Source organism: Falco peregrinus, chromosome 6 (genome assembly GCF_023634155.1).
Source record: "Falco peregrinus isolate bFalPer1 chromosome 6, bFalPer1.pri, whole genome shotgun sequence".
Lineage (NCBI taxonomy): Eukaryota > Metazoa > Chordata > Aves > Falconiformes > Falconidae > Falco > Falco peregrinus.
This window is the reverse complement of record NC_073726.1, coordinates 35,444,041-35,469,288: the sequence shown is the minus strand read 5'-3', so window position 1 is coordinate 35,469,288 and position 25,248 is coordinate 35,444,041. Positions and strand designations below refer to the sequence as shown.

Sequence of the window (25,248 nt, the reverse complement as noted above, 5' to 3'; positions counted from 1 at the left end):
TTTAGGCTTTTCTATCAAATAATAAAAGTGTTTACTTTTCTCTCTTGCATTTTTGGAGCTGTCATTGGCTACTGTATTGAGCAGTATGAGATGGAGAAGTTGTGGAAGATCTGGAATGTTTGTTGTCTTCAGATGGGTTGAAAAGTGAGAATCTATGAAACAGCCACCACTGTGACAAAGGTGATATTCTGTCCAAGATAACAGAAAATATTTTGGCTTGGAGAAAGTTGTACTGTAATCCATTCAAAATGATAAATTGCTCTACTTCCAAAATGAAAACATTTCCAGCTGATCTCTTTTGATCCTTGGGTTTTTTCCAAGACTTAAGGTTTTGGCTAAGTTTAGTAAAACTTCAATTGATTGACATGTTCTACAGCCCTAAAATAATGTTTATGACTGTAGGGAGGAGCTGTGTACTCATTCATATTCCACTGGACGGTATTGTATTCAATACCAGGATGTTTAAAGACAAATGCAGAAATAATTGTTTCCATCTATTTCCACTGCTTTGCTCACTTGGGCAAAGCAGCATGACCTGATGCAGCTGCAGAGTGAGTGTGAAAAAGAGCTTCTGTCCCCGTTTCCGCTTGTTGGCTGCACTGATCCTTGTTAATGGTGTTAATGAAAACTACAGGAAATTTTCTTTGCTGGAGATCCCCTTGTATGAGAAAGGAAAACATACATGTTCTTTGCTTCTCCGCTCTTCTAGACAGTGATGGGGGTACTACAGCAGTAATACCCAGTTTCTCTTAGTTTGAGAACGTTGTTTCTTCTCAAGAGGACCTACTCTTACTTCTGGAGAAGTCTTTTTTTCAGTGTATCTACTCTCGCTGATCTCTTGCAGACGTTTTAAATATTTCATTGTAGGTCACCCAGAAGCAAAGCAATTTGAAAGTATGACAACAAAAGATGAGTAGCAGTATTACAACAATTTTTCTCCAACAGTTGGTCATGTCCTGCCTGCAAACCAGTGAAGAGACAATGTGGAAGTTCAATGGTGAGTCCTTGCTACCTCTTGTACCTGACTCCCGATTCTTGGATGCTGGAAGTGACTTGGAAGAAATCCAAGTTGAGAGGACTGAGGCAGTGGGGACTACTTTCTCATCTGTTGCCACGAAGCTGATATCCTGTGACAGATCCAAACTCATATAATGGTTCTTTTTTGAGGTGGTGAAAGTGATAAATTGCAGACCCTTCTTAAAGCTAACCATCACTCCATTCTGAAAGGTCAACAAATTTGGGTCTCACAGTAGAAGAGAACAAGTATTTTCTTTTTCAGAATGGGAAACTTAAGTTGCCTAACCCAGCTTTTCTTAGTGGAAAAAGAAGAGGAAAGCACTTGATACCTAAAGATTTAAGCGCTGTCAGTGCTATATAATCATACAGGCATTATAATGATTGTTTTAATGGATTTTTCTCATCAAGATAAGCTTGTTGAGCTTATCGGGCTCAATCAAATAGAATACTTTTCTTTGAACCCAGAGAAGATGTTAGCAGGGCAAAAAACAACACGGAAAAGGACACAGCATTTTTGATATCAGTTAACTTGACATTGTCAAATATTATAGGGATATTCTATTTGGCATGTGTGTATAAAGAAATTTTGAAAAAAAAACAACCCAAAAATACTGGCTAGCAGAGGTTTCACAAAGCTCAACTTTCCCAGTGCTGCATTACTGCAGCTGGAGTTCTTAAACACTTCTTAAGAGTATTTTATATACCAGTGCATTTACATGAAAATAGTTCTGTGGTAAATTAATTCCAAATAATCAATCAACTAGGGAAACAAGAACTACTTTAGTATGACTGCTATTCTATCAATACCTAGTATTAAAAGTGAAAATAGATGTAGGTGGAAACGGATCAACAGAAGGAAGAAAAATGTATACTGAAAATCGATACAAGAAAGCAAACCTGGAAATTCTTGTTACTGTCATATCTGAAAATTATCTTACATTTTAGTAAGTCACAATTCGAAACTTGATGAACAGTCTGTAATAAAGTGGCTCTGAAAATTACTGGAGGTTGGGGGCAGTGGCCTGGCTTAGGAAGAGACTTGGTAAAAACTGAGACTGTAGTGGTTTTGTTACAAACACAGTAACAAATTTCTGAACCCATCTGAGTACGATATGATGAAAGATGTCTTTAAGTGCCAAACCAGGCTTGTCGAGGTTGCTCTATGTTATGCTAGCATATACTTCAGAGACTGTAGTGTGAGCAGGGACCCATCAAAATGCAGCTTCGATTCTCAGAACTGGTCTTTGGCAGCCCAGAACAGTTCATGAGGAAAAAGCAGTTGCTGTTGAACCACATTTGCTATTTTAACGGTAGCCCCAGGCACACTGCCTGTATGATAATGGAGCAGCAGAGCAAGTCAAACATGGAATGAAGGCTCAGGACTGGGAATTTTCTACCAGTTATGTGTTTGTATCCTACTGATGTCCTACCTCCACAATGACTGTTTCTGCATGCTTCCGTAGTGGAAAACTGTTGTTCAGCTGATGCTGTGGATATGAAGTGAATGGACATGGTGAGTGAAAACAGTGAGCAACAGGAAAAGCAGGTCAAGATAAGAGGAGTTTGCATAGTTTCTGCTTGGCTGTTCTTAGCCCTTTTGCTTGTACTTTCAAGAAGTCAGTAGCTATTTTGTGTCAGAAATTATTTTCTGTTTTCAATGAGAATTTTTTGGTCAAGAACCTGAAATTTTGAGAGCTCTTCAGAGTAAATGTAGTTCCTTCACAGATTCAGTCTTTCCAAAGTGTGTCAGCATCTCGTTAAAGGGGCTATATTGAATGGTGAAGAGCAAGCATGTAGCTTATAGTTCCGCCCTGCAGTTGGAGTCCTATGGTTAATGTTTCAAATAGCAAGAGGCAGCAGAGTATCCAATGCACCTCTGATTGCCAGTGTACTCTTTCATTGTTTTGTGATATAAAGTAGTTGTACATCTTATGATTAAGGGTTGTTTTGCCTATACTGGTTAGAGAAGTTGGTTTGAGGCTTAAAATGACACTAAATTGTACTGTAGAGCCTTCAAGGAATCTTGTCCATCCTTTTAGTATGTGAATACTGCAGTGCTTGGCGCGATGGGGCACAGAATCTTTTTCAGGGGCTTAGGGAGTTCAGCTTGTATGGGAAATGGAACGATCTCTGAAGTGGATTATGATGGCAAGTTAAGAGAAGAATTCTGTTAGTTGCAGAACCATCCTTAGTGTTGCTTTTTGAATGGCTAGGGTGATGTAACAGCATTGACTACCCCCACCCTCAAACAATTGTTCTGTTAGTTTCCTGCTCTTTCCAGGAAATGTTGCCTGTTGATGGTGTTGTAATGCATATGTAGAAGTGACGGGGTTACTACCATTTGTTCCTGCTTTCTGCATTCCTAGTCCTGGCAATACGAGTCTGTGCCAATCTGCAAACAACAGATCAGCTTCTGTTTAGTCATCACTCTCGGGCAGCTTCCAGCTAGTCTCTGTGGAGGCTGATGTAATCATGAATCTCCCCTTGCATGACAAATGCAGAGTATTTCATGTTAGTGTCTGCTCTGCTTCTTTCATATTTTAAAAAAGTTTCTTGTCCCACTGAGAGAACAAGGCTATTGTAAACTTGTGATCTGTTGTACCAGCTGTGATGTTTTCTTTGTGACAAATCTCATATATATTGGGTTGTTTCATGTTCTGGAATTCTATTAATACCTGATATGCACAGATAAAATAGTGGGTTCACAAACAGGAACTCACAGCCATGGTTATGGATTTACAAAATGTGATACTGTGCAAATACTTGAAGAAAGCTCATCGTTCAGTGTACTGCCTTCATGTCTTGTTACATCTCCATGCCTTCACACTCGTACAGTACAAATAAATGCTGCTGGGGAATGGTATTTCCTTCCTTTTAATTTCAGTCTGTGTGTACTTAATTTCTTTGTCCCTATTGTTGTCTAACTTTGCGGCAGGAGGCAGTCAAGTGTGGAACATTACTGTACCTGCTTGCTTTACTTGTGCAGGTTAGGGGTTTTGTGTTTTCTTAGAGGAATAGGTTAGAAAAGCTATCCTATCTGAATTTCTCAGTTTCTACATTGAGGTAGAGAAAATTAGTGAGTAAAGGAGATACTAATTGGTCCCAGAGGCTATGTTTTTTTTACTGGTAAATAAAGTAGGCTAGGGTGTGTAAGGAGGTCTGGCCTCTAGAGCAAAGGGCACAGTACAGCTTTCATCCAGGTGATTAAGTCGTCTTCTGCCCTTTAAATCCTATTTACATGCTGCCTGCTTGGAGTGGCTGTGCTGTTCCCCATGCTGTGTGCAGGTATTAGTCTGAGAAACTTTAAATGGTATAGGCCATAATTATATAAAAGAGCATGCTAATGATTAAGCAGCAAGGCTGGCTGTAGGTCAGTACCCCAGGCTTACTTGGTTGACTTCAATGGATGTAGCCAGAGCCTGACCTCCCTCCTGCTCTCCTAATTGTGGAGTAGGATAGGAGAATCCTTTTTTTACCTTTTCTTCTTGTATGTGGAAAACCAGAGCATGTGACAGCTAAATCCTGGCATATCTCCTTTATAATATATTTCACACTGAGGAGTGGTGCCTCTCTTGAGTTCCTCATATTTTAAGAAACCTAGTCTGCAGCCTTCTCCTGGGTGTCCTGCTGCACCCAGAGTCCAGGACAGCACCCCATTTACTGTCTGCTGTAGTCTATGGCAAACTGGAATAGCCTGGAAAAATTGTGGGTTGCATCTGTCAAAGTAAGGCTTGGATTGGTATAGATCCGTTTCCTGTGAGCAGTAAAAAAAGGTCAAAGAGAAAGATATTCTTCGCACTGTCTATCTTTGTTTCTCTGCTGTGAGGTTTTTGTTTGTGCAGATTGATCCTGTGATGGAAGAACTTGACATCATCTGCACTTGTGTGGGCCAGGTTTTCATGGGGTTGAGTATGTGGGCAGCTGACACTTCAGAATACAGGAATGGATCTTGGAACTCTGCTGAAATAGCTATGTGAACAGCAACAATAGCAGCTGCTGCAGCTCTTGGCGTAGCAGTAATAGCTGTGCTTGCAGCTGTGACAGCAACAGAAACCACAGGAAAGCCAGGAACACTTTCTGTTTGCGCACTTGGTACTGGCTGGGGTGCTGTGACTACCTTGATGTGGCAAAAGATTCCTTGTTAGAGCAGGTGGCTACTTAAAATCCAACGAAGGGTGATCCACCAAGCTGAAGGCGCCCTTCTTCCTCACTTCTTGTCTGTGTAGTGTGCAAATGGTTGGACTTTAGCATAGAGCCTCAGACTGCCTCATTGTTTTCTTAATGGGCTTGTGGAGAAGGGAGAGGAACCTGCCAGTGCTATGTAAGCCTATGGAACTTGGTGTTGTGTATCATTCAGTTTGTAAACTGAAATAATGCAATGCACCATTACAGGCTGGGGACTGGCTGGCTGGAAAGCAGCTTTGTACAGAAGGATCTGAGTGTTGTGGTGCAAGCTGGTGATGAGCCAGCAAAAAAGTCCAACTGGGCTGCATCAGGAAGAGCATTGCCAGCAAGCTAGGTGAGGGGATCCTTCCCCTCAGCCCTGGTGAGAGGCTCCTGGAGTTCTGCGTTTCCCAGTACAACAGAGACACTGACATCCTGGAGTGAGGCCTGTGAAGGGCTAACAAAGATGATTAGGAGACCAGACCATATGACATACAAAGAGAGGCTGATAGAGCTGGGAGTGTTCAGCCTCAAGAAGGCTTAGAGGATCTTGTCAATGTTTAAAAGTACATTACAAGAGGGAGGAAAGAAAGTGGAGCTGCTCACTTCAGTGTGATGTCCAGTGAAAGGACAAAATGGACACAAACTGGAATACAAGAAATTCCATCTCAGCATAAGAAAAATCTTTTTTACTCCAAAGGTGGCCAAACACTGGAACAGCTTGACTGAGGAGGTTGTGGTATCTGTATCTATGGAGATACTCAAACTGGACAAGGCCCTGAGTAGTCTGCTCTGGGCAGGAGGGTTGGACTAGATGATCTCTAAGGGTTCCAGCCAAACTCAACCTTTCTGTAGTCCTGTGATACTGCAACCTGAGAGCAAAGCTATTCTGCTTTCCATCTTGAATAACAATATACTCATGGTTATGCAATGACAGTTTGCAAAAGAACAAGGGGGAAGGGCCCAAGAGGAATGCGTAGTAGATTGGGCAACTAGGTAGAAGATGGTCATGTATCTCATGGAGTAAATTAGTCCATGGGACTGAGAATACTCTGAAACACTTCTGCCTTCTTGATAGTGAGGCAAGCAGTGACTGACTGGCACACTGAGAGCAGCATGGTAGGATGGGAGACCCAGGAAGAGTCCTGTTGGGATCTATTGAATGTTCACCAAAGAAACTTAGAGCAGAAACTCCTTTTCTATGTCTGGTGGAAGGAGAAAGGAGCTGCGCTGAGCACATCTCCCTCAGAGGAAAGTAAAGCCTCAATGCTAAGTCTGAGAAATCTCAAGCTTGACTTGAAGGCACCTCTGAGAGAAGGCTTGTCTGGGCAACAAAAAGAGCAAGCGTGGTTGTTGTGTGAGAACTATCACTTAGTGAAGATGAATTTCAAACTCAAGGGTGTAATTCAGTGGCACTGTACCTGTGTTCAGGTATAATGGATAATTCCCAAGGACTGGGGTTGTCCTAAGGCCAGGTAAGAAACAAGTGTATTGAATTTTAATGCTTTCAATAGATGACAAGTTGAAGACTGCATGTTCCAATAAATGTTATTAATGTTGGGCATGTAAGTATTGACTGATGTCCAGCAGTAATACAAATGGGATTTATCTTTTAATTCTTTACTTAGTTGACAGCTCTGTCAGGGGATGCTGTGCTGCTCTCTGTTCTGGTTACACAAGGGGAGTGCAAGCTTTTCATCTTGGGCTTGTTTCACAGCCTTGGAGGCTATTGTTTCCTCTGTTATGGTGCTTCCTGGGAAATTCTTGGGAATCAAAGCTTTAAAGTATCTTCAAATAAAGATAAATGTTACATTTCTAACCATTCTTCCATTGGCATACAATGTTCCTCTGTAAAGCTGTTTTTCAGAGTAACTTGTATGTTGCTTTTGCAGTGTACCTGTATATTTGCAAAATGATGGGTCCATCTGTGTATACATTTTAGTCTATGTTTGAAGACTGCAGGAGCTTCTTTTCCTTATTTTAATCTCTTCCTTTTAAACTGCATGTTGAGTAGGGCTGGGTACCACTCTAGAGCCAAAGATCAGGAATGTTTTAAACAGGGTTTTAGTCAAGTCATTGTTTCTCCGTGGTTTTTGCTCAAGGCTTAATCAGAACTCCGTGATGCTTCTATAATCATTTGGGCTCCATTGAGCTTCAGGAATATTGAAGTATTTGCTGGTCAATGATTTTTTTTTTTTAATTGTACCTTTCATCTACCTCTTGTTTTCTCCAAGTGTAATCTCCAAACCCCCAGCTGCTTTTTTTCTTAGGGAATTATGAAAGATAGTTGTGTCTTTTTGGTCAGATTTTGAACTGCAACTCCCTGATTACTTTACACTGATTACTTTAGCACAGGTCTGGCAACAATACCTAGTCATAACACTAGTCATAACAAATTAAATAATCTTCATTTAGATTAAAATGTTTGAGAAAATCAGTCTAGAAACAATTCACTGTTTCCTGGGTATTTTCACAGCTTCATCTCTTTCAAAAACTTATTCCGAGCTTCTCTGTGTTAGCCTGTCCCCTGCTAAGTGATCCTTTTCTCCCATCCTTCTTCTGAAGAGCACTTTTGCCATTATTTTGAGTTATAGTTCCATGTTCGGCAAAGGAACTCTGATTTTGTGGGTAGATACATAAACCCATTGTGTTAAACCCCTTCTCCCCTCACAGCAGCTCTTCCTCACTGCGCACATCTTACTTGCTCTTATGTGGAGTCTGCATCTTAGTATTCTCCAATCCCCACTCAATGTTTCTAGACTCATTGAGTGACCGTAGAAATCAATATGGGAATGCTGGAAGCTAAAGGGAAAATGCATAGAAGAGCACAGGTTAGCATTCAGTGAGCCTACAGAGACACCGTAATTAACTGTTAATTAGCATGTTTTTAGCGATGAAAACACTGAAAGAAGAAACTTGTAGTAGTAGTACCATAGTATCTTAAAGAAATCTCATAAATGAACAAGGTCCTGCTGTGCTAGATTCTTTATCTTGGTCTCTAATGCAAGGAAATAGGTGAATTTGAATGGCAATCTCTTGAACTGGTTTTCCCTTAAATGACCAGATTTTTTGAAAAGCAGCCATTAATTCTCATTTGGGTCAGGAATAAACAAGATTTTTTTTAGCCACCCTCAGTGGAGAAAATAGAGAAAACACTTGTCTTTCTCAGAGCTGGATCTTCTGTAAGCATTCCACTCAGAGCATGTATCTAACCCTCACGTGCTGTTTTTTGGTCCCTCTTTCAGTCCTTCAGTTGAGAAGCATGATTCTCAACTGATTGCAGGGTGCCTCTGCAGTTGCGTTTCTGAGTCTGCCAAGAGTTCATATGCTCTGTCACAAAGCAAAAGTGACCCTGAGCAATCTGACCCAGCTACTAAATATGTCCTGCTTTCAGTAGCAAGGTGGACCAGATGACGTAGTCCCTTCCAACCTAAATTATTTTATGATTGTATGAAAATCAAGGACTCTATCCAGTCCCACTGACAATCAAAGAATAGGCAAGAAACAACTCATGGATGCAAACAAAATAGACAAGGAAACAGTGAGACAATGTAGCGGTCAGCACCATCAGTGGTCGTTTTAGTTCCATAAACTTGGTACCAGTTTTGGGGGTACCTTTTCTATGAAAAAGGAGGACAAGATTTAAATAAAGACGAATGAGATAGCTTGGTGCACTTCTGAGGGAGTTTTTGCTTTCCATGAAAGTCAGGTTGAGGAAAAAGCCTTCCACGCAATTTCTTGCATAAAAACTTTACAAATAGGCAGTCTAGCACTGAGCTGGCTTGATGTGGAAGCTGGATCTTTGGCAGTGAGTAATCATGGGAGGTAATCCTCCTTAGAGGGAGAAAGGGCATTTTGTGTTGGGCCCTAGAGATGGATGCGAGTTGGTAGATGTACAGGAGGGGCTTGGTGAGAGGGTTAAAGGGATAGGGACTAGAGAAATGGCCTTTGCAAAAGCATCCTGCAGGAGTCTGAACAGGTCAAAATGGTGTCAGTCACTCTCAGCAAACAGAGTGTTACAAGAAAAAAATGTTTAGCTGTGTGGACAGACAGGGAAAGCTATGCTATTGTGCTGTTGTAAAGTCTGCAAGAGTGCTAGCTATAACATAAAAGAGAGAATCCAGAGACATACCTAAGACTGAAGCATCAGCCAAGCTGTAGGCCTTGGAGACAGGTGGATGTTGATATTGGGGGAAGAGAGAGCAGGAGGGATGCTAAGAGAGTCTGAAGGAAGATAAAACCATCTTGTCTGTTGTTAGCTGCCTGCAGATGATCAAAAAAGATTTGAATTTGGATCAGGATTAATGGCTGTAGTAGAAATAAAGTGGTGAGTCATGAGATAAATATATCTTTATTGACACAATTACTTACAAAGAGAGGGAGGCTTTGAATATGCTAGTGATCAAGTCCAAGAGATAGGAGAACTAGAAGATGGCAGTCATGCTAGTGATGAGGGCAGACCTCAAGGAGTCTGTTGTAAATTGTGATATAGGCTAATGAAACTGAGATGGGAATCTTAATTCTGAGCTTCTCCTAGGAAAGGAACTTTGAAAGAAATCTTGACAAAGCAGTTTCAGTGGTGGGCCAGAATGACAGTATGCCATGGAGCTAAGCAAAGGAAGTCTCCGGTGTTCCTGCAGAATTCAGGGAGCCGAGAGATGAAAAGGAAGTGGAGAGAGGAATGGGATTACACATGGGTGTGTAATGTATAATTACGTGGCAAGGAGAAAGAAATAAAGAAAATTATAAGAAAGGGAGAGGATGGAAATGAAGACATGGAAGACCAAACAAGATGAAACTGCTGTGAGTGTGGAAGATGGCAATGACAATTTCACTTCTCAAAGCAATTCATTTATGGTGATGCATTTTTAATGGGTAGCCTTCTTCCTTGTATTCACCGTAACACTCCGTTGTGCTCTTACTAAATTCAAAGCAAGGGACCATCAAAGCTATGATGCCCATTTTTTCTATGCCCATACAGCTTTCCAGACCTAGGTAATACTACAAGGACTTGTGTTCTGACTGTGGTTTTATTTTATTTTCTCATCCTTATGCATGTTTATGTAGAGTAACGACAGGCTCCCACAACTTTGAAGCAAATCAGTATTTTTCTCGAGAACCGCAAATCTGGTTTTCCATGGTAAAAAGTAAAGCATGGGTGTTAACCTAGCCAAATGAGGTTTTAATTTGAGAAGTCCGGAGTAAATTGTAATGCCATTTTATGACAGACACTGGTGGCTTAACCCCCGCCGGCAGCCGTCCCACGCAGCCGCTCACATGCTCCCCCCCGCGGTGCGATGGGGGAATCAGAAGAGTAAAACGGAGAACTCGTGGGTTAAGATAAAGACAGTTTAACAGGTAGAGCAAAAGCCAAGCGCGCAAACAAAGCAAACTAAGGAATTCATTCACCGCTTCCCATGGGCAGGCAGGTGTTCGGCCATCCCCAGGGAAGCCGGGCTCCATCACGGGTGACAGTAACTTGGGAAGACAAATGCCATTGCTCTGAATGTCCTCCACTGCTTCTTCCCCTAACTTTGTATGCCGAGCATGATGTCATATGGTAGAGAATATTCCTTTTGTCGGAGTTGGGGTCAGCTGTCCCAGCTGTGTCCCATCCCAACTGCTTGTGCCCCCCCAGCCTGCTCGCTGCTGGGGTGGGGTGAGAGGCAGAAAAGGCCTGGGCTCTGTGTAAGTGCTGCTCAGTGATAATAAAAACATCTCGGTATTATCAGCACTGTTTCCAGCACAAATCCAAAACACAGCCCATCCTATGAAGGAAATTAACTCTATCCCAGCCAAAACCAGCACAGGACAAAGAAAAAAATTACCTTTACTCCTTCAGATTAGCAAATCACTTCCCTGTGAGCAGCTCATTAATCTGTTTCAAATAAACAATATTTGGGGATATACTATTTACTCAAAAGATTTTATAAGGTGCTTGAATATAACAGACACCTTAAAAACCATCTTTATTTATGGCTTTCAGCAGGATCAAATGGTGTAGACGCTGACTGAAAGCTAATTTTTTTCAGGCTTTTCGAGGTAAAGACGCCCAATCAAAACCTGTTGACATCTGCAGGATTGTTTCAGACTTTATAAATCTGTATACGTATGAATGCTGAATATTTTCTAACATTGATGGGATTTTACTTTATCCCGTGATAAAACCGAACGTGTTCCGTGTCGAAAGCCATCATCCTGCAAGTGGTGTATTTTTCAGTAACAGCAGAAATCTGGTCCATGAGTATTAGGGCAGCTTAGCAGCGCCTGTGGGCCAGTTATTTCCTTGACGGTTACATCGTGCAAGAGTGGGAAGAGAAAGAAAACTAGAGAGAGTACAAGTGTGCTTTGTATCAAATTTTCAACAGCCCTCAAATTGTCATTGTGGCTCAGGAAAGGCTGTCAGGGTGAGGAGCCGCCGGGCTCCCTTCCCCTTACGGCCATACTTGTACGACCCAGCCGGGCCACTGCCGCTCGCAGCGCCGCGGAGGGGCAGCACGCCCCGGGCCGGCAGCGCCCCGCCGGGTAACGGCCCGGCTGCAGCCCGGGCTCCACCGCCCCTCAGCCCCGCGCCTCCCCCGGGAGCCTGCGCGGCGGGACAAGGAGCAGCGCGGCGGGCCGCGGGGGCTGCCTGCCCGGCCCACCCGCAATCCGCTTCCCCGCGGCGGGGCACCGGCCAGCCTGGCAGGGCGCCGCGTGTGAGGGATTCAAACGGAGCGGAAAGACCAAGGGAAAAGAGCGCAGCCTTTGCGGGGGCCGGGACACGGCCGACAGAAAAAGAAATAAACCCGCCATTTTCCCCGCTTCCCTGCCGGCGCGCTGCGAGGAGCACAGGCTGCCGCCGCCCGCGGAGGCCCCGGCGGGGGGCGGGGCTCGGCTCTCCCGCCCGCCCCCGTGGCCGGAGCCCCGCCCCCCGCCGGGCCCGGCCGCTCCCGTCCGTGGCCGGCGCGCTTCTCCCTGCCCCGGCGCTGGCGGCGGCGGCGGTGGCGCTTGCTCCGCCCGAGTGCGCCTGCGCCGCCCGCCCGGCCGCGGAGGGGCTGACGGGGGTTGTTGTGGAGCGGCGGGGAAGCACGTGAAGAGCGCAACGTCATCATAAACACTCGTAGGCAACATGGCGGCGCCTCCGAGCGGCAAGGTAACGGGGGCGGGCTGGGCCCGGGTCCCGCGCGGGCGGCCGTGGCTGCCGTCCTCGCCCCTCGGGTGCCTCGCCGTGTCCGGGCTGGGGTCGTCCCAGCTGTCGGGCCGCGGGAAGGGGCGGCCGGGCCCCTGCGTGGGTGCCTATCCTCCCCTCGGGACCCGGGCCCACCCCTCGGGACCCGGGCCGTCCCGCCTTCGGGCGGGCCTGGGTCTGGCGGCGGCGGGGGACGCGGGCCCATTGCGCCGCCCGGCGCGGCTGCGCGGGAGGGGGTCGCGGCCGGCGGGCCGGGCTTGGGCCCTGTCCGGCGCGGGTGCGGCGGCACGTCGCAGCGCCAGCCGCCCCGGCAGCGTCCCACGCCGCCCCGACTCGGCTCCGGGCTGCGCGGAGAGCCGGCCCCGGTGCGGGAAGAGGCCGTTCTCCGCCGGAGGTGGGCAGCCCCGGAGCCGGGGCTTGGCCTCCGCGGAGCAGGCTCTGAGGCTGAGGTGGAGGAAGGAGACATGTTCTGTCTACCGGCCGCCTGTCCCAGGGGTGCTGCTGGACGTCGCTGGCCTCTCTCCTGGCCCGTGCGCCGGTAGCCGGTGGATACAGAGCCTCGTCAGTGGGTAATTTGGTAACGTCAAGATTTTTGCGTGCCCTATCGCTGCCGAGCGTTCCTGAATGAAACGGTGGGGCTTGACGCGGGTTCAAGTGTCTGGCCTAGTTTGAGGACACAGGAGGAAAGGTATCGGCAGCTGCCTCCCTCCTCCCCACCAACAGATCCGAGTTGTGTCCATAAGGTTTTATTGTAGAAGTATTTTCATTCCGTGACTGTTTTCTAAAAGTGTTTCTTTGCAATGCTGGGCTCCCAAGCACGTGGATCATTTTTCTGAGATTTAATATCGTAGTGTAGTGCCTGACTGTATGTAGCCACGTTTAGAATGTGATAATCTTCAAGTTCACTTTTCCAGCATATGGCAGCAAATGACTATTTCAGCTCACGCTGATCTCGGCATAAGAGAGCATATGTAATTAGTTGTGTCTGTGCATCTCTGAGGGTGCCGAGAAGTGCATTTAGCTAGCTGGAAAATTCAGTAGAGATTTTGCTTGTGCCAGTTTACCATACCTGTTTCAACCAGAACTGATGGAGCAGGCAATTTGTTCAGTTGGAGTTGTTAAAACTTTGAGTTCTTTACTGCTCTTAGGTGCTGTAAATGTAAGGATAGTCATACTGTCCTCCAAGCTGTTTCTAGCTATGTACATCCATTTTTTATGTATACAGAGAAAAGTTACTCTTCTGGTTTTGTCCATTTTAAGGTCAGTCTAGCAGTTTACTGGATGGTGGTAAATATTTTCTTTCTGCAGCTTTTTATTTTTTCCCCCCACATAGTTTTTTATTGGGATCTTCTTCAGGAAGTTTCTCCTGAAAGCAGCTATATTATCATAGTTTATATGAGAGGCTAAAACTATTGTGAATTAGTAGTTTGTAAATTTGCTACATATTCATTGTTCCTTTTTTAAAAAAAAAAGTCTGTCTGAGACTAAATCTCTTAAGATGTTACAAAACTCTGTTTCAGTTATTCCACATCCACAATACTAATGCACATGGTTAATGCAACTGCTAGTTCAGTAACGTTCTTTGCCATGTCTCTCTTGATACAGAGAAAAAATGACACTTGTGTTTTCTCTGACTTCGTGAAGTGGCTGGGCTGATGTGAAGTTTCACTGCTCTCAGTAGGAGCAGTTCCATCCTCTAGACCTACCTGCCTGTGTGTTGCACTTCTGCTTGCTTGGTAACTGTGCTCCTTTGATCTCTGGGTGATTTCATTTAGCAGGCTGAAAGAGTACATTGAACTGTGTGTGCTTATTTTTGGCTGGGTTAGTTTTCTATTGGTCTAAGGAGCACATTGGATCACAAATTGTTCCTTTGGGTGGCAGCAGGATTTTAGAATGGCTCACAAACTAGTGAAACTTCACTCCAGATGGAATAAACACAGTGTAAGGTGGTACAGACCCAGAATTCTCACTTAAAGCATTTTGCTTTCCAGTGTGTTTCCAAGCTATGGATGTCCTACATTAATTACATTTTTCCTTTTGGCCGTGTTGTAATGAGGTGTTTCAGGTGGTGAGTTTCTGATAGAGTAGTAGGCATTAGTATGTGGGGTGCTTCAGTCTCATTTGGCAGATTTTATCACATGAAAGTAATGTGTATGTGCTTTTCTGCAAAAATATCACACAAAGTAATTCCCATGGAATGCACATGGTAATATATTAAGCAGCTGGGATAGCCTGCATTGTCTCAGCTTTCATGAAATCTTGTTTCAGCAAACCACGGAAGGTTGTGGTTTCCATTATATTTTTACCCTGTTTGCCTTCCCCCTTCTCTATCACATTTTTTTCCCCCAGACATCATTTAATATCAGTGGATTCACAGTGTGGCTATTTGATGTTGTCTCTGGCTTCTGCTCCATATGTTAATAGGATATGAATTATAAATTTGATTACCTCATCTAACTGTATGTACTAGTTTACTTGGGATTTTTGTCCTATTTGTTTCTTCTTGCTGCTTTGTATCTTGGGAGGTTCTTTTCATTTTCTCTATATGGTTAACTCTGTTCTGGAAGACTTAAGTGAATGCTGTTGAGTTCTGGAGTCGTGACTCATTCTTTATTAATGACCAACTGCACTAGAACAGTGTGAGCTTTAGTTTTTCTCCCTTTCTTAGAGTTGCTGTTTTTTTCTGCAAGTGACTTGGCAGTAAGGTCTTTCATTTTTGGTACTTTTGACTATATGCATGAAAGCAAGTATATTTTCTCTTGCTTAGCAAATGGCAGTTTGTTTTCCTTATTTCAGAGGACTAACCTTGGGTTCACCCTTATAACGGAAAACCAGGGTAGAAAATGAGGTAAAAAGTTGTGTATGGGGAGGAGTACAAACATCAACTTTAGTCTGTTGGTGTATAGGCTATTATGAAAGCTGATCTAAAGACAGTAATGATTTCTGTTTTATGCTCTTGGTGTTCAGAGTATTTTCAGCACATGGGCTGTTAGATCTTTCTCAGATTACCAATTGACACATCGTCTGTCAGGGATGTTTTTTTTTCACTTGCCTGTGTCCTTGCTCTTAAAGTTACAGAGCTTTAACTGGCCAAACATCTGAGCTTCAGGTCTAAGCTCAGGTGTTTGGCCAGTTCAGCTACTAGAAGTGTTCAAGTAGCACTGCAGCTACTGCTAAACAATAATGCTGTGGTAAATGCTGTAGTGTTGTCGGGGGGTAATGTGTGGGTTTGCTGTTGAGGGCTTTTTTTGTAGCCAGGACCAGCAAAGAGATTTAAAATATAGTCTGTTAAAATTAGCTTTTCATCCTTCAGGTAGTTTGTAGGCACAGATATAGCAGATTATTTTAGATGTATATATATTCTGTGGAGTAGGCAGTGTCTTGCTGCACCTTCTACTAGTTAAATTTTGGGGCACAGAGACTCCTATACTATGCATTGTTGTGCCATTTTATTAAGCACTTGATTTAAAACCTTCATTGTGACTTTTTCAGCCTTTATAATTTATGATGTACGGAATCATAATCCTTTCTGAATATATTGTACTTCATAGGTTTTCTTTGTGAATGGAAGCTTTTGCCTCTTTTGAATTTAGTTATGGTTTCATTATGCTTGAATGTAGAGCAGTTCACTGATAATTCTGAAATTTCTTGATATTCTTTCTGTTTTCTATTTATGAAAGGTTTCTCTTGCAGAAGTGTTCATGGTAGAAGTAGTGTGTTACCACCTCAAGCTCTTACTCTCAGTACCCTGAATAGACTTGTATCTTCACTGGTATCTCATGTTGCACAAGTAGCAGAAGTACTTTGTGGTTCAAGAAATCTTGAGTGCACTAAAGGCAGAACTTGAAAAACCTAACTGTTGTCAAGCGGGAAATCTTTCTTACACTATGTGTTTCCTAGTGTTGTGAGCTTTCTCCTGTTTGTCACAACATGAACAGTATTTGTGGGATTTCCCACCCCTTAGAAACTTGGTGTTTGTAAGACTTTAACTCTTTTAAGTAAAGTAGCAGGGCATGAGATTTTGCTGTCATAGGCAGAAGGTTGAGCCATAGGCTCAGCAAACAGATGTGTAAGGTTACAGCTTTACATTTTTCTTAAAATTGAAATGCCAGAAATTGTAACATCTTCTGTGGAGCAGAAGGTCATGTTGGTCAAGTAGTGTTACCTTGATGCTTTGCAGAGCACTCAAATGTTTTGGCATGTCTGCTTTCAGTGATCAGATTATTAATGTAGTAGGTACTTTGATGTGCCCGGTGACAGTTTAGCAGTGGATGTGTGAATAAGCTCCGGGGAAACCTCAGCTATTCCAAAGAGGGAGATGGAAATTAAAGCAGCATAATGCAGTTTTTTAAGTTGCATTATGTTTCTTGTAACTTAAAGCACAGCTCTAAACTAAGGTGCTTCCTTTTGTGGATGTAAGGTCTCTCAGGATAACCGTTGTCTAAACTGGATTTATTTTATTGGCCTGTAGTTGTTTCCTTACTGTGTTGCATCTTTCTGTTTACCTTCAGTCAGAATCTGAAAATAAGATGCTGTACAGCTGCTATATCTGTTGTTAATGTTTGCAGGCAGACCCATTTTTCCTTAATTTGTAGTCTGTGGAGCATTCAGACTTTCTTACTCGGTCGCTTTCTTACAAGCACGCCTACTTGCTGCTTCAGCTGTTGAATCCACAACGAGGTCCTCTACCCAATTCTCTAATATGAGCCAAAAATGAAGTAAATGCTATTGAAAAGTTGTTAGAATCGGGATTTGTACAGTGCTGTAGCTACTTAATGACTGGAGGGCAGTGGCTGCTTCACTGTGTAAGTGCTGCAAGCTGCATCTGGCATGAGAAGCTGGATGGCATCTTGGCAGAGCAGTGCGGGCCCCGAGCTGTACGCTCTGGCAGAAAAGGAGAGCGAGCTGGATAAGAGCAGAGGGAGAGACAGTATGAAGTGTCTGAAAGATGGGACTAGCTGACTACCTGGGAGAGTTGCTGTGCTGCTCCATTCTTTCAAGTGTCCTGTGTTTGGCAGTTTGTTGGTGTGTGACAGAGGTAAGAGCAAAGAGTATAAGGTATGAACAGTCAGTGCATGTGGCATCAGCTAGTACTTAGGTGCCCAGCACATGCAGGGTGGGAAATACATGGGTGAGGAGGGCAGGACCACCCTGTTCTGTGGTAGCCCCACATCCTAGCTCCTTTTTTGTTGGCTTCTACACCTCGTCTTTGGATGCAGTGTTGTTGTCTTTCACTAGCTGATAGCACAGGGCTGTAAATTGCTGTCAAATGGCAGGCGTTTATTTCCAAAGCTTTGCTTGTGTTCTGGCATATACTGTAATTGCTGATGTGGTATGCTGAAGGCCACCTGCTCGCCTATGTCCTTGGCAAAAAAAGTTACATTGTCTGGTGACTGCTCATTGTAAGCAGTACAATGAGCTGGAGGTACAAATTGTCTGTGCTGTGTCCTTACAGTATTAAGAATGATACAGTTTTTCTCAGCAGATGTTACTGGGACAACAGTGGGACTTCAGGAAGCTATTTTCTGCTGGACAGGGAATATAAATATTTGAACAGTTTTCCAGAACCTTAACTAGCATATGACATGACATGTAAACTGAGCCTACATCCTGCTGCTTCCCTCTGTTTTTTTATAGTAGGTGGGTAGGGAGCTATTGCTCAGTGCAGCTTTCCTGAATTTTGTGCTGTGGTTCCCTGTTCCTACAGACCCTCTGTCATCTATGAAGTGGAATAGCTGTGGTCTCTGTGCAACGCAGCGCTTTTAATGGCTGATTAGAATGAATTGTGATTTTGCCTTTGACTTCTGTAGTGCCCCTGGAAAAAAACCTAAAAAACAGGTCAAAGTGGCTTAGCAGCAGCATTTGGAAACTCTTACATCAATTTCTAGTTTTTGGTAGGATTATGAATCAAATAGGTAGTAGGTCTAGTTTTCATTCTGTAGAACTGGAAAAATAAATGTGGTGTAAGTCATGCTTGCATGTTGCAAGTGTGGACTTGCTTGACAGGAAAGACCTATGAACATAAGCTGCTCGGGTACATATTATTGCAAACTTGAAATTTTAAGATTATTAAAAAGTAATACTTAAATCGTGCAAACTTCTCTCTCTCTTCTCTTCCCCGCCCCCCCCCCCCCCCCCCCCCCGCCCTTTCTCCATCATTTCTTCATAGAAAAAAGTTGCCAACTGAGTGCTTTTACAGTGGTAGGTTTCCTTTAAGTAGTCATGCTATAGGTGAATAAATCTGGAAACAGTTTTGCATAGAGCTAGCTTTAAGCTAGTAAGATGTCTGAAAATCTTTGAGTAATTCTGATAAATGTACATCTACCAGACAGAATTACAATTTGTTTGAAATGAAGTAATTTTCAAAGTTATTTAGCTCCTGTCACATTACACCTTGTTGGTTGTGTTAGTGTGTGCTTTTGACAAACACTCTAATGTTCTTTTTTCATTGGGCCTGGCTTGCATGTATGTAATAACATCTAAACCTGAGGAGGATGCATCTCCATGGACAGTTCAACAGATGTTTGCAAATAGGTGTAGAAGAAAACAAAAGAATCATTGCTTAAATCTGTAGTTAGGCCTTTAATGGTGAGACAACTTTTTTGGCCTCGAGCATCTGAGCAACATAAGCTGCTCTTCTTCCCTGGGGTTCTGTTTCCATGACCAGTGGGTTGACTATGCAGAGCACAGGTGTCTTACTGGGTGGATGGGCTGTAATATACATATGTATATAATGTGAGGAATACTTTTAGGTTTTGATTAAAATCCTAGGGACATGATGACTTGCCTAATTACCTATGGTGTGCATTTCTTAACATGAACTTGTCTTTTTTCATGATGGGCTTGTTGATGTTGACTTAAAGGAGGAGTGATGGCTCTAATCATATGAAAAGAAAATGAAAGATTGAGCTTGACTCTACCTATTTCTCACCTTTGAAAAAGAGACCATGATGAAATATGTAAAACAAAGAATAGTACAAAACCAAGGTGAGCCAGTAGTGTGTTTTCGTGTCTCAAAGAAGCGTAATTGACTAACTGAACAGGTGACATTCTTTAAAACTCTTGAGATGTTCACACACTGTGTAATAAGGCCTTTCCAGATCACAGTCCTCTGTCACTGAAGGCAAAAAGTTATCAAGATGTAGCGGAGATGAGGTGGTTTTTCTATGCAGGTGGTGTTGACAGGTAATACTGTTGCAGGTTTTGGTCAGATTTTTGGGGTTATAGTGACTTTAACTGCTAATAAGGGGGCAAAGGTTTTACTGTCCTGCCCTGTTCATATCTAGGTCCTTCTGCTCCCTCCATGCATAACGGAATCTCACTACGTAGATTTTGTGTATACAATTTACACAGGTCCTTAGTGTTTAATGATGCTTCTGATCATCCTCCAACATTTGCTGTCTGTTCTCCCACATCTTATTTCAAGGTACTTATCTTAAATGTTCTGCAGTAACCTGCTGTTCAGGCAAGCGGCAGTGTATGCTGCTGTTGCCTGATTTTGAAATGTCTGTTTTCCTGGCTGCTTGAAATGTTCATGTGTGCTGATTGAGGAGGCATTTGCCTGATTGTTGGGCAGCGGAGGCACTGAGCTCATACATACGTTTGTGGGCCACTTGGTTTGTGGGGTTGGGCTGCAGTGTTACAGGAATTACCAACTAATGGATGTTTCTTTACCCACATGTAACTGTTGGTATACTGTCTTTCAATTTGATACTTTCCTTAGTACTCGTGTGTGTAATTTTATGTTACTTACCATCTTCGAATTGGCTAATAGCTTGCCAGTGCTGTAATACCAGAAAACAAAAATCTATCACAAACTACATTTTACTGTAAGATGCTATAAGAGTACTTAGTACTGTTTTTGCATTTTCAGGTTGCAAAAAACATTGTGTGAAATATGACTGTCCAGTGTAGCTAATCTTCAGGTGCTACCACTATAAAAACATGTTCCTGAAATCAGCTTATTCAAATTGAGTTATGGAGTTACCTTACATAGTACTGCTGAACTTACCTTACATAGAACTGCAGCTCAGTATTTCAGATGATTCAAAGATGGTAACTTCCAAAATATTTTGCAGTGGGATGAGCTGTTAAAGCATTTCCTAGATGACCTTTTGTAAGACTAATGACATGCCTTTCTTCAAATTAGTTAGATTATTGCATCTGCTAGACTGCCATCTCTGTGACTCAACGTTTTTTTTCAGTGATATAAAAAGATAGCACTTGTTAAACTCACTCATGTGAAATATTTGATAACATTTGGAAAAAATAAATACAAGATTGCACCCCTTACTTGATAATACTGAATCCCAGCAGCTTGGACTTCTGGCCTTTCAAAATTGGAGATTTTTTTTCTCTTGAGTAACAGTAGGAGGGAAATAAGCTGCACTGTGAGAAGCCCAGTGTTTCACAGATACCCTCCAAACTTCTGAGCATGTCCTCACTTCCTCAGTTTTATTGCCTGTTTTGGTGAAGCCGGGGGCAGGGAGCTGGATCTGTTATGAAGAGCAATGTAGAATTTTTCAGTTACATGATAACTGTGGCATTGGGAACATGTTTGCCTTTCCTGTGGAAGGAAGTGTTTGTCCTGAGAGATTAATGGATGGAAAATAATAAAAAATATTAGATTGCGTGCCTTCTAGACTGAGAAAGTATACTTTGATACTTAGGAACGTTATTAGCAGGAACATACTTCTACCACTGTAACTCTGGTACAAATAGGTGGGTTTTTTCCTTGGGACAGCTGTAGCAGTGATTCATCACTTTGGTTCAGACTTCTGACTGGTTATGGTGATAGATCAGGTCCAAAGAGATAGAAGGTACAATTTAACTAAATTCCAAAGTTGCCTTGTTTAAACAGGGACTGAATTTAAAAACTGGTTATTTGGTAGAAATAGTGGGAGAATCTTTTTTGTTAGAAAAGAGAGTAAAGCTCTTGAGAGAAGAGGAAAGAAGGCTTCCAATATTTTGAAAGTAACTTGATGTTAATAAACCTTCAAGAGGGAGATTTCTTCCGAGTGATATTTCTGTGATTAAACAGGACACTTCAGAAATTTCTTGCTTGTATAAAGTGAAGAGAATTAAGAGTTAACTGAATTTTATTCCTATTTTTAAGCTCTGTGTTCTTGTCTGCCTTGTTAAGCTTGCACACTTTTAGTTTACTGACCTGACTGCAAATGTGATGATATTAAAAACTTGATAAACGAGTAAGTTGAGAAAGAGATACTGATATTTTAGTACCAAAGAAATAAAATACCTGGCTTTGATTAGACAAGAATTATTAGGGCTTGCCTTTAAAAGTATTTATTTGTTAAGGCAGTGTTCGCAGCTTTGTGTGAAATTAACATGAATGTAAAGAAATTACTGTTACTGTTCGATGTATTTCACTTCCACAAAATCAAAGTTTGGTATATTAGGGACTTTCCACTCTTAGAGAGCTTAAAACAGAACCTGTTTACATTATTTGTAGAGCTTTTAAGAGTATGTCTAGCATGTAGTTTTGGAAAGCCTGCTGAATTATGACAGACAAGAATTCTCTGGTTTCCTTTTCTTTTTTATTTATGAGCATGATCAGAATACTGTAAAAAGTTTTGTAAATGCTTAAATGCACAAGTTACGTGGGCAGTGTGTATTCCAACAAGCCTCTCTGTCAAATATTCTACCTTTGAAATGGAACCTTTGCCATTCACCCCAAATGTAGGATTGGACCATTATTTAATTTAAGGCTGCAATTTTTTATTTCTGTGGAGTTCATCTTTTGTACACTAGACTGTCCATTTTTAATTTAAATTAAGATTATCATTGCGACACGCGTAAATGAAAAGTGGGGAAAGGCAGACAATGTGAAAAAGCCTTTTAATGTTTTAAAAGCTGTGTAGCATTTCCATATGAACCTTTGCCTGCTGATTTTAAAAAATACTAGGTATTGAATGCATTTTTTGTGATTTACTGGCAAAGTAATAGTAGTATGTTGCTTACCAATTAAGTTCAACAAGTTCCATTTTCTATTGTTTAGTGTTTTAATTAAGTGAAAAACAGCTCTTGGGGGTGAGAAGGAAAGACAGGTAACAAAACCCATGACATGGTAGAGGTGTTCACTTATAAAGGTGAGTCAAAATGATAGAGCACCACAGGAGAGAGAAAATCTTAGAGTCTTTGGGTTTTTTATTTCATTACCCATTTTGTGTTATAGGTTGTCTATGAGCAAGAAGGAGTTTTCATTCATTCATCTTGCAGAAAAAATGATGACCAGGACAGCTTAATATCAGGAGTGCTGCGTGTCATAGAAAAGGTATTTGCATAATGCAGTTACGGAAACTTCATATATTTGTTGGCAGAGCACATAACTTGTTTGGCAAACCTTTTACATGTCTTCAGAATTTTGTAAATGACCAAACACCATATAATGTTTGACATAGTCTTCATCATTTATATATATGTCAGTTGTATTGTAATCATACAGTGAGTAAATAGGGAGATATGTACTTTGCTGTGTAGTATTTAATAATTTTATGATTATTTGTACTGTAGGAAAATGAAGTAATAGTAGACTGGAGACCACTGGATGATACTTTGGATACTTCTAATATCCTTTGTGCTGGAAAGGTATGTTTGTTAGTTATCAACGTTCGTCATGCTGTTCCTCCAGAGATTTTATTTTGTGTTCTTATATGTGGGTGTTCTCATAACTGGAAGCAAAGTCTATTTATGTGATGATCATTGATATTAATAGCTACATGTAGGAATCGTATTTGTGAACTGCAGCCCAGTTCATGTTATTGGGGTACACGTGTAGGTGACTCTATTTAGTTTTTACTTGGTACATATATAAAATAGAAGGGGACTATTGTATAAATAGTAAAGACCACATGAATGTAAGTGTATCATGATCACCAGTCACCCTGCATCTACTATGTTGTAGTCTGGTGATTCACTCTCTGTAATTAGACTCAAAACAGAGAGGTATTGTTGTAATGCAGAATACAAATAAAAGTCTATGGGGGTACCAAGATGCAGTGATATGTGGTATTTAAGTAGTATTAAGAGGATGTGACTAAAGAAGATTGAAGTTTTACACTTAAAAACTTTATGTTGGTAGAGTCTGCAAAAGAGGCTAGGATATTTAGGACCATTTTGAATTTGTTAAGACAGACCTCTTAGTCATAAGTCCAAGTTTGCTATGTTGAACTGTATCATGTTTCTTAGGGTTTTAGTACTACAGATTCTCTTAATCTGTGAAAAAGAAGATGCTTATTCTTGTTGAATCTGAGAAACTAGCTCAAATTTAATGCCTTGTGGTTTTTTGATAGTCACTACTTTTTTGTGTGCTCAGGATTCCAGTTCTGTTGTGGAGTGGACTCAAACTCCTAAGGAAAAATGTTCCCAAGCAACAGACCGTCCAAGTAGTTATGAAGCAGAATGGGACATGGTCACCACAGTCTCTTTTAAAAAGAAGCCTCATTCAAATGGAGGTACTTAAAAACTAAGTGTGGGGGGTTTTGTTTTGTTTTTTCTTTATGGTAACTCGTAACTGAAGAATTGCCTTTTAGGTACAGTAAAATGGATTTTTTAGGAGTTGGAGAGCTGGGAGTCCTTTGTTGTAAGAGGTGAATCTCTGGATGTGGAAAAAAATTAACAGTGGAATAGCTGCTGTGTGCCTCCAATCTATTTTTTTTCTTTAAATTACTACAGATTTGTATTGAAAATAAAACTAACTTCTTGCTGTGATGAACATTGGATGATGCAGCAGTTTTATCTGCGTTGGGCTCTTCCATTTTTTCAAACAAATGGAACTTAAACTAGCTGTTTTGTAGAAAGGAAAATGAAGAAACAAGTGGTTTACTACTCCAGTGCCTTTCCATATTGCAACAGCAGAGGGAGATGGAATGTACAGTTATGTGGTACATGGGTCTTTTTTTTATATCGTCTTTTTTACTTTGACAAAATAATTTTATACCTACATCGCTTTTGTTATAGTGTCTCAGTAGAAATGTTGTAAAGAAAAAAAAGTGGGAGAGAAAGGACAGTGATTCTTGAGAAATCTTTCTGCTATAGGAGAATCAGAGGATTTTTCTTTATAGTACTTGTTTTCCCTGTATTACTTCTCAGGCTATAACTGGGGACCATTGTGCTTGGTTCACGATATCTGTGATGGTTTTAAATGTCATCTATGTCATGTATGAGTACAGGGTTTGGATTTAAGATTATGAATGTTTTTGGGTGAAGCACGGTCCTTGCTTCTAGAATACTGTGTTTGAGAGGAGCTTTTAGCGCTAGCATGATATAAAGCTAAAACCAGCATCTCTGTCAGGCATAGGATGGTTTATTACATCACTACCTTGAATTGATTTTTCATCTTCAGGCATCAGAGTACATCTAAAGTGAGTGTCAATGAGCACTACTAGCTTGGATTATGCTCTTTGCACCTTCTCGCTTATTTTTAGTTGCTGTAATTTGATGGGGGCAGGCCAGGGACTGTGCCAGATTCCCCGCAGATATGTTAGCGATTCTGTGTCCTTTGATAAAGTAAAAATTGATCTCTTCTCTTTGAATTTGTATAGTCTTGCACAGAGTGTATACGTTTGCACAGTACGGGAGAGGACTGGGTGAGGAGATTCTCAATTCCTTCTCCCTTCAGTAACAGTCTTACAATACTTGGCTAATACTGTGTGCAATATATAGCATACAGTATTATAATGTGTATCACATTTAGTTTAAGTAGTACTACCTAATGGAGATGCTGGTGGGATTCAGCTCGCTGCTGCAATTTGATAGAGCTGTTGTCCATCTAACTGCTTGTTCACATTTATGAACTGCAGGCGCAGCTTTAGGGGAGCAGTCTCGTGGACTTGCTTATTATTTTAGAAGTGTATAGAAGATGAGGAGGCACAAAGAGA

The 25,248-nt window shown here is 41.9% G+C and overlaps 1 protein-coding gene across 3 annotated transcripts in view; it reads left to right on the top strand.

Annotated features, from left to right (window-relative positions):
• Window positions 1-12,117: 12,117 nt before the first annotated feature.
• TBC1D15 (TBC1 domain family member 15) overlaps window positions 12,118-25,248 on the top strand; it is a 37,258-nt gene continuing 24,127 nt past the window's right edge. Inside the window, exons 1-4 of one of the 3 annotated variants that reach the window (XM_055807160.1) lie at window positions 12,118-12,316; window positions 22,545-22,643; window positions 22,883-22,957; window positions 23,685-23,823. In XM_055807160.1, coding sequence (XP_055663135.1) covers window positions 12,293-12,316; window positions 22,545-22,643; window positions 22,883-22,957; window positions 23,685-23,823 — 337 coding nt within the window. In that variant the 5' untranslated portion in view covers window positions 12,118-12,292. Of the gene's footprint in view, window positions 12,317-12,819; window positions 12,930-22,544; window positions 22,644-22,882; window positions 22,958-23,684; window positions 23,824-25,248 lie in introns of those variants that run through there. The other 2 variants (XM_055807159.1, XM_055807161.1) reach the window with 2 other exon arrangements.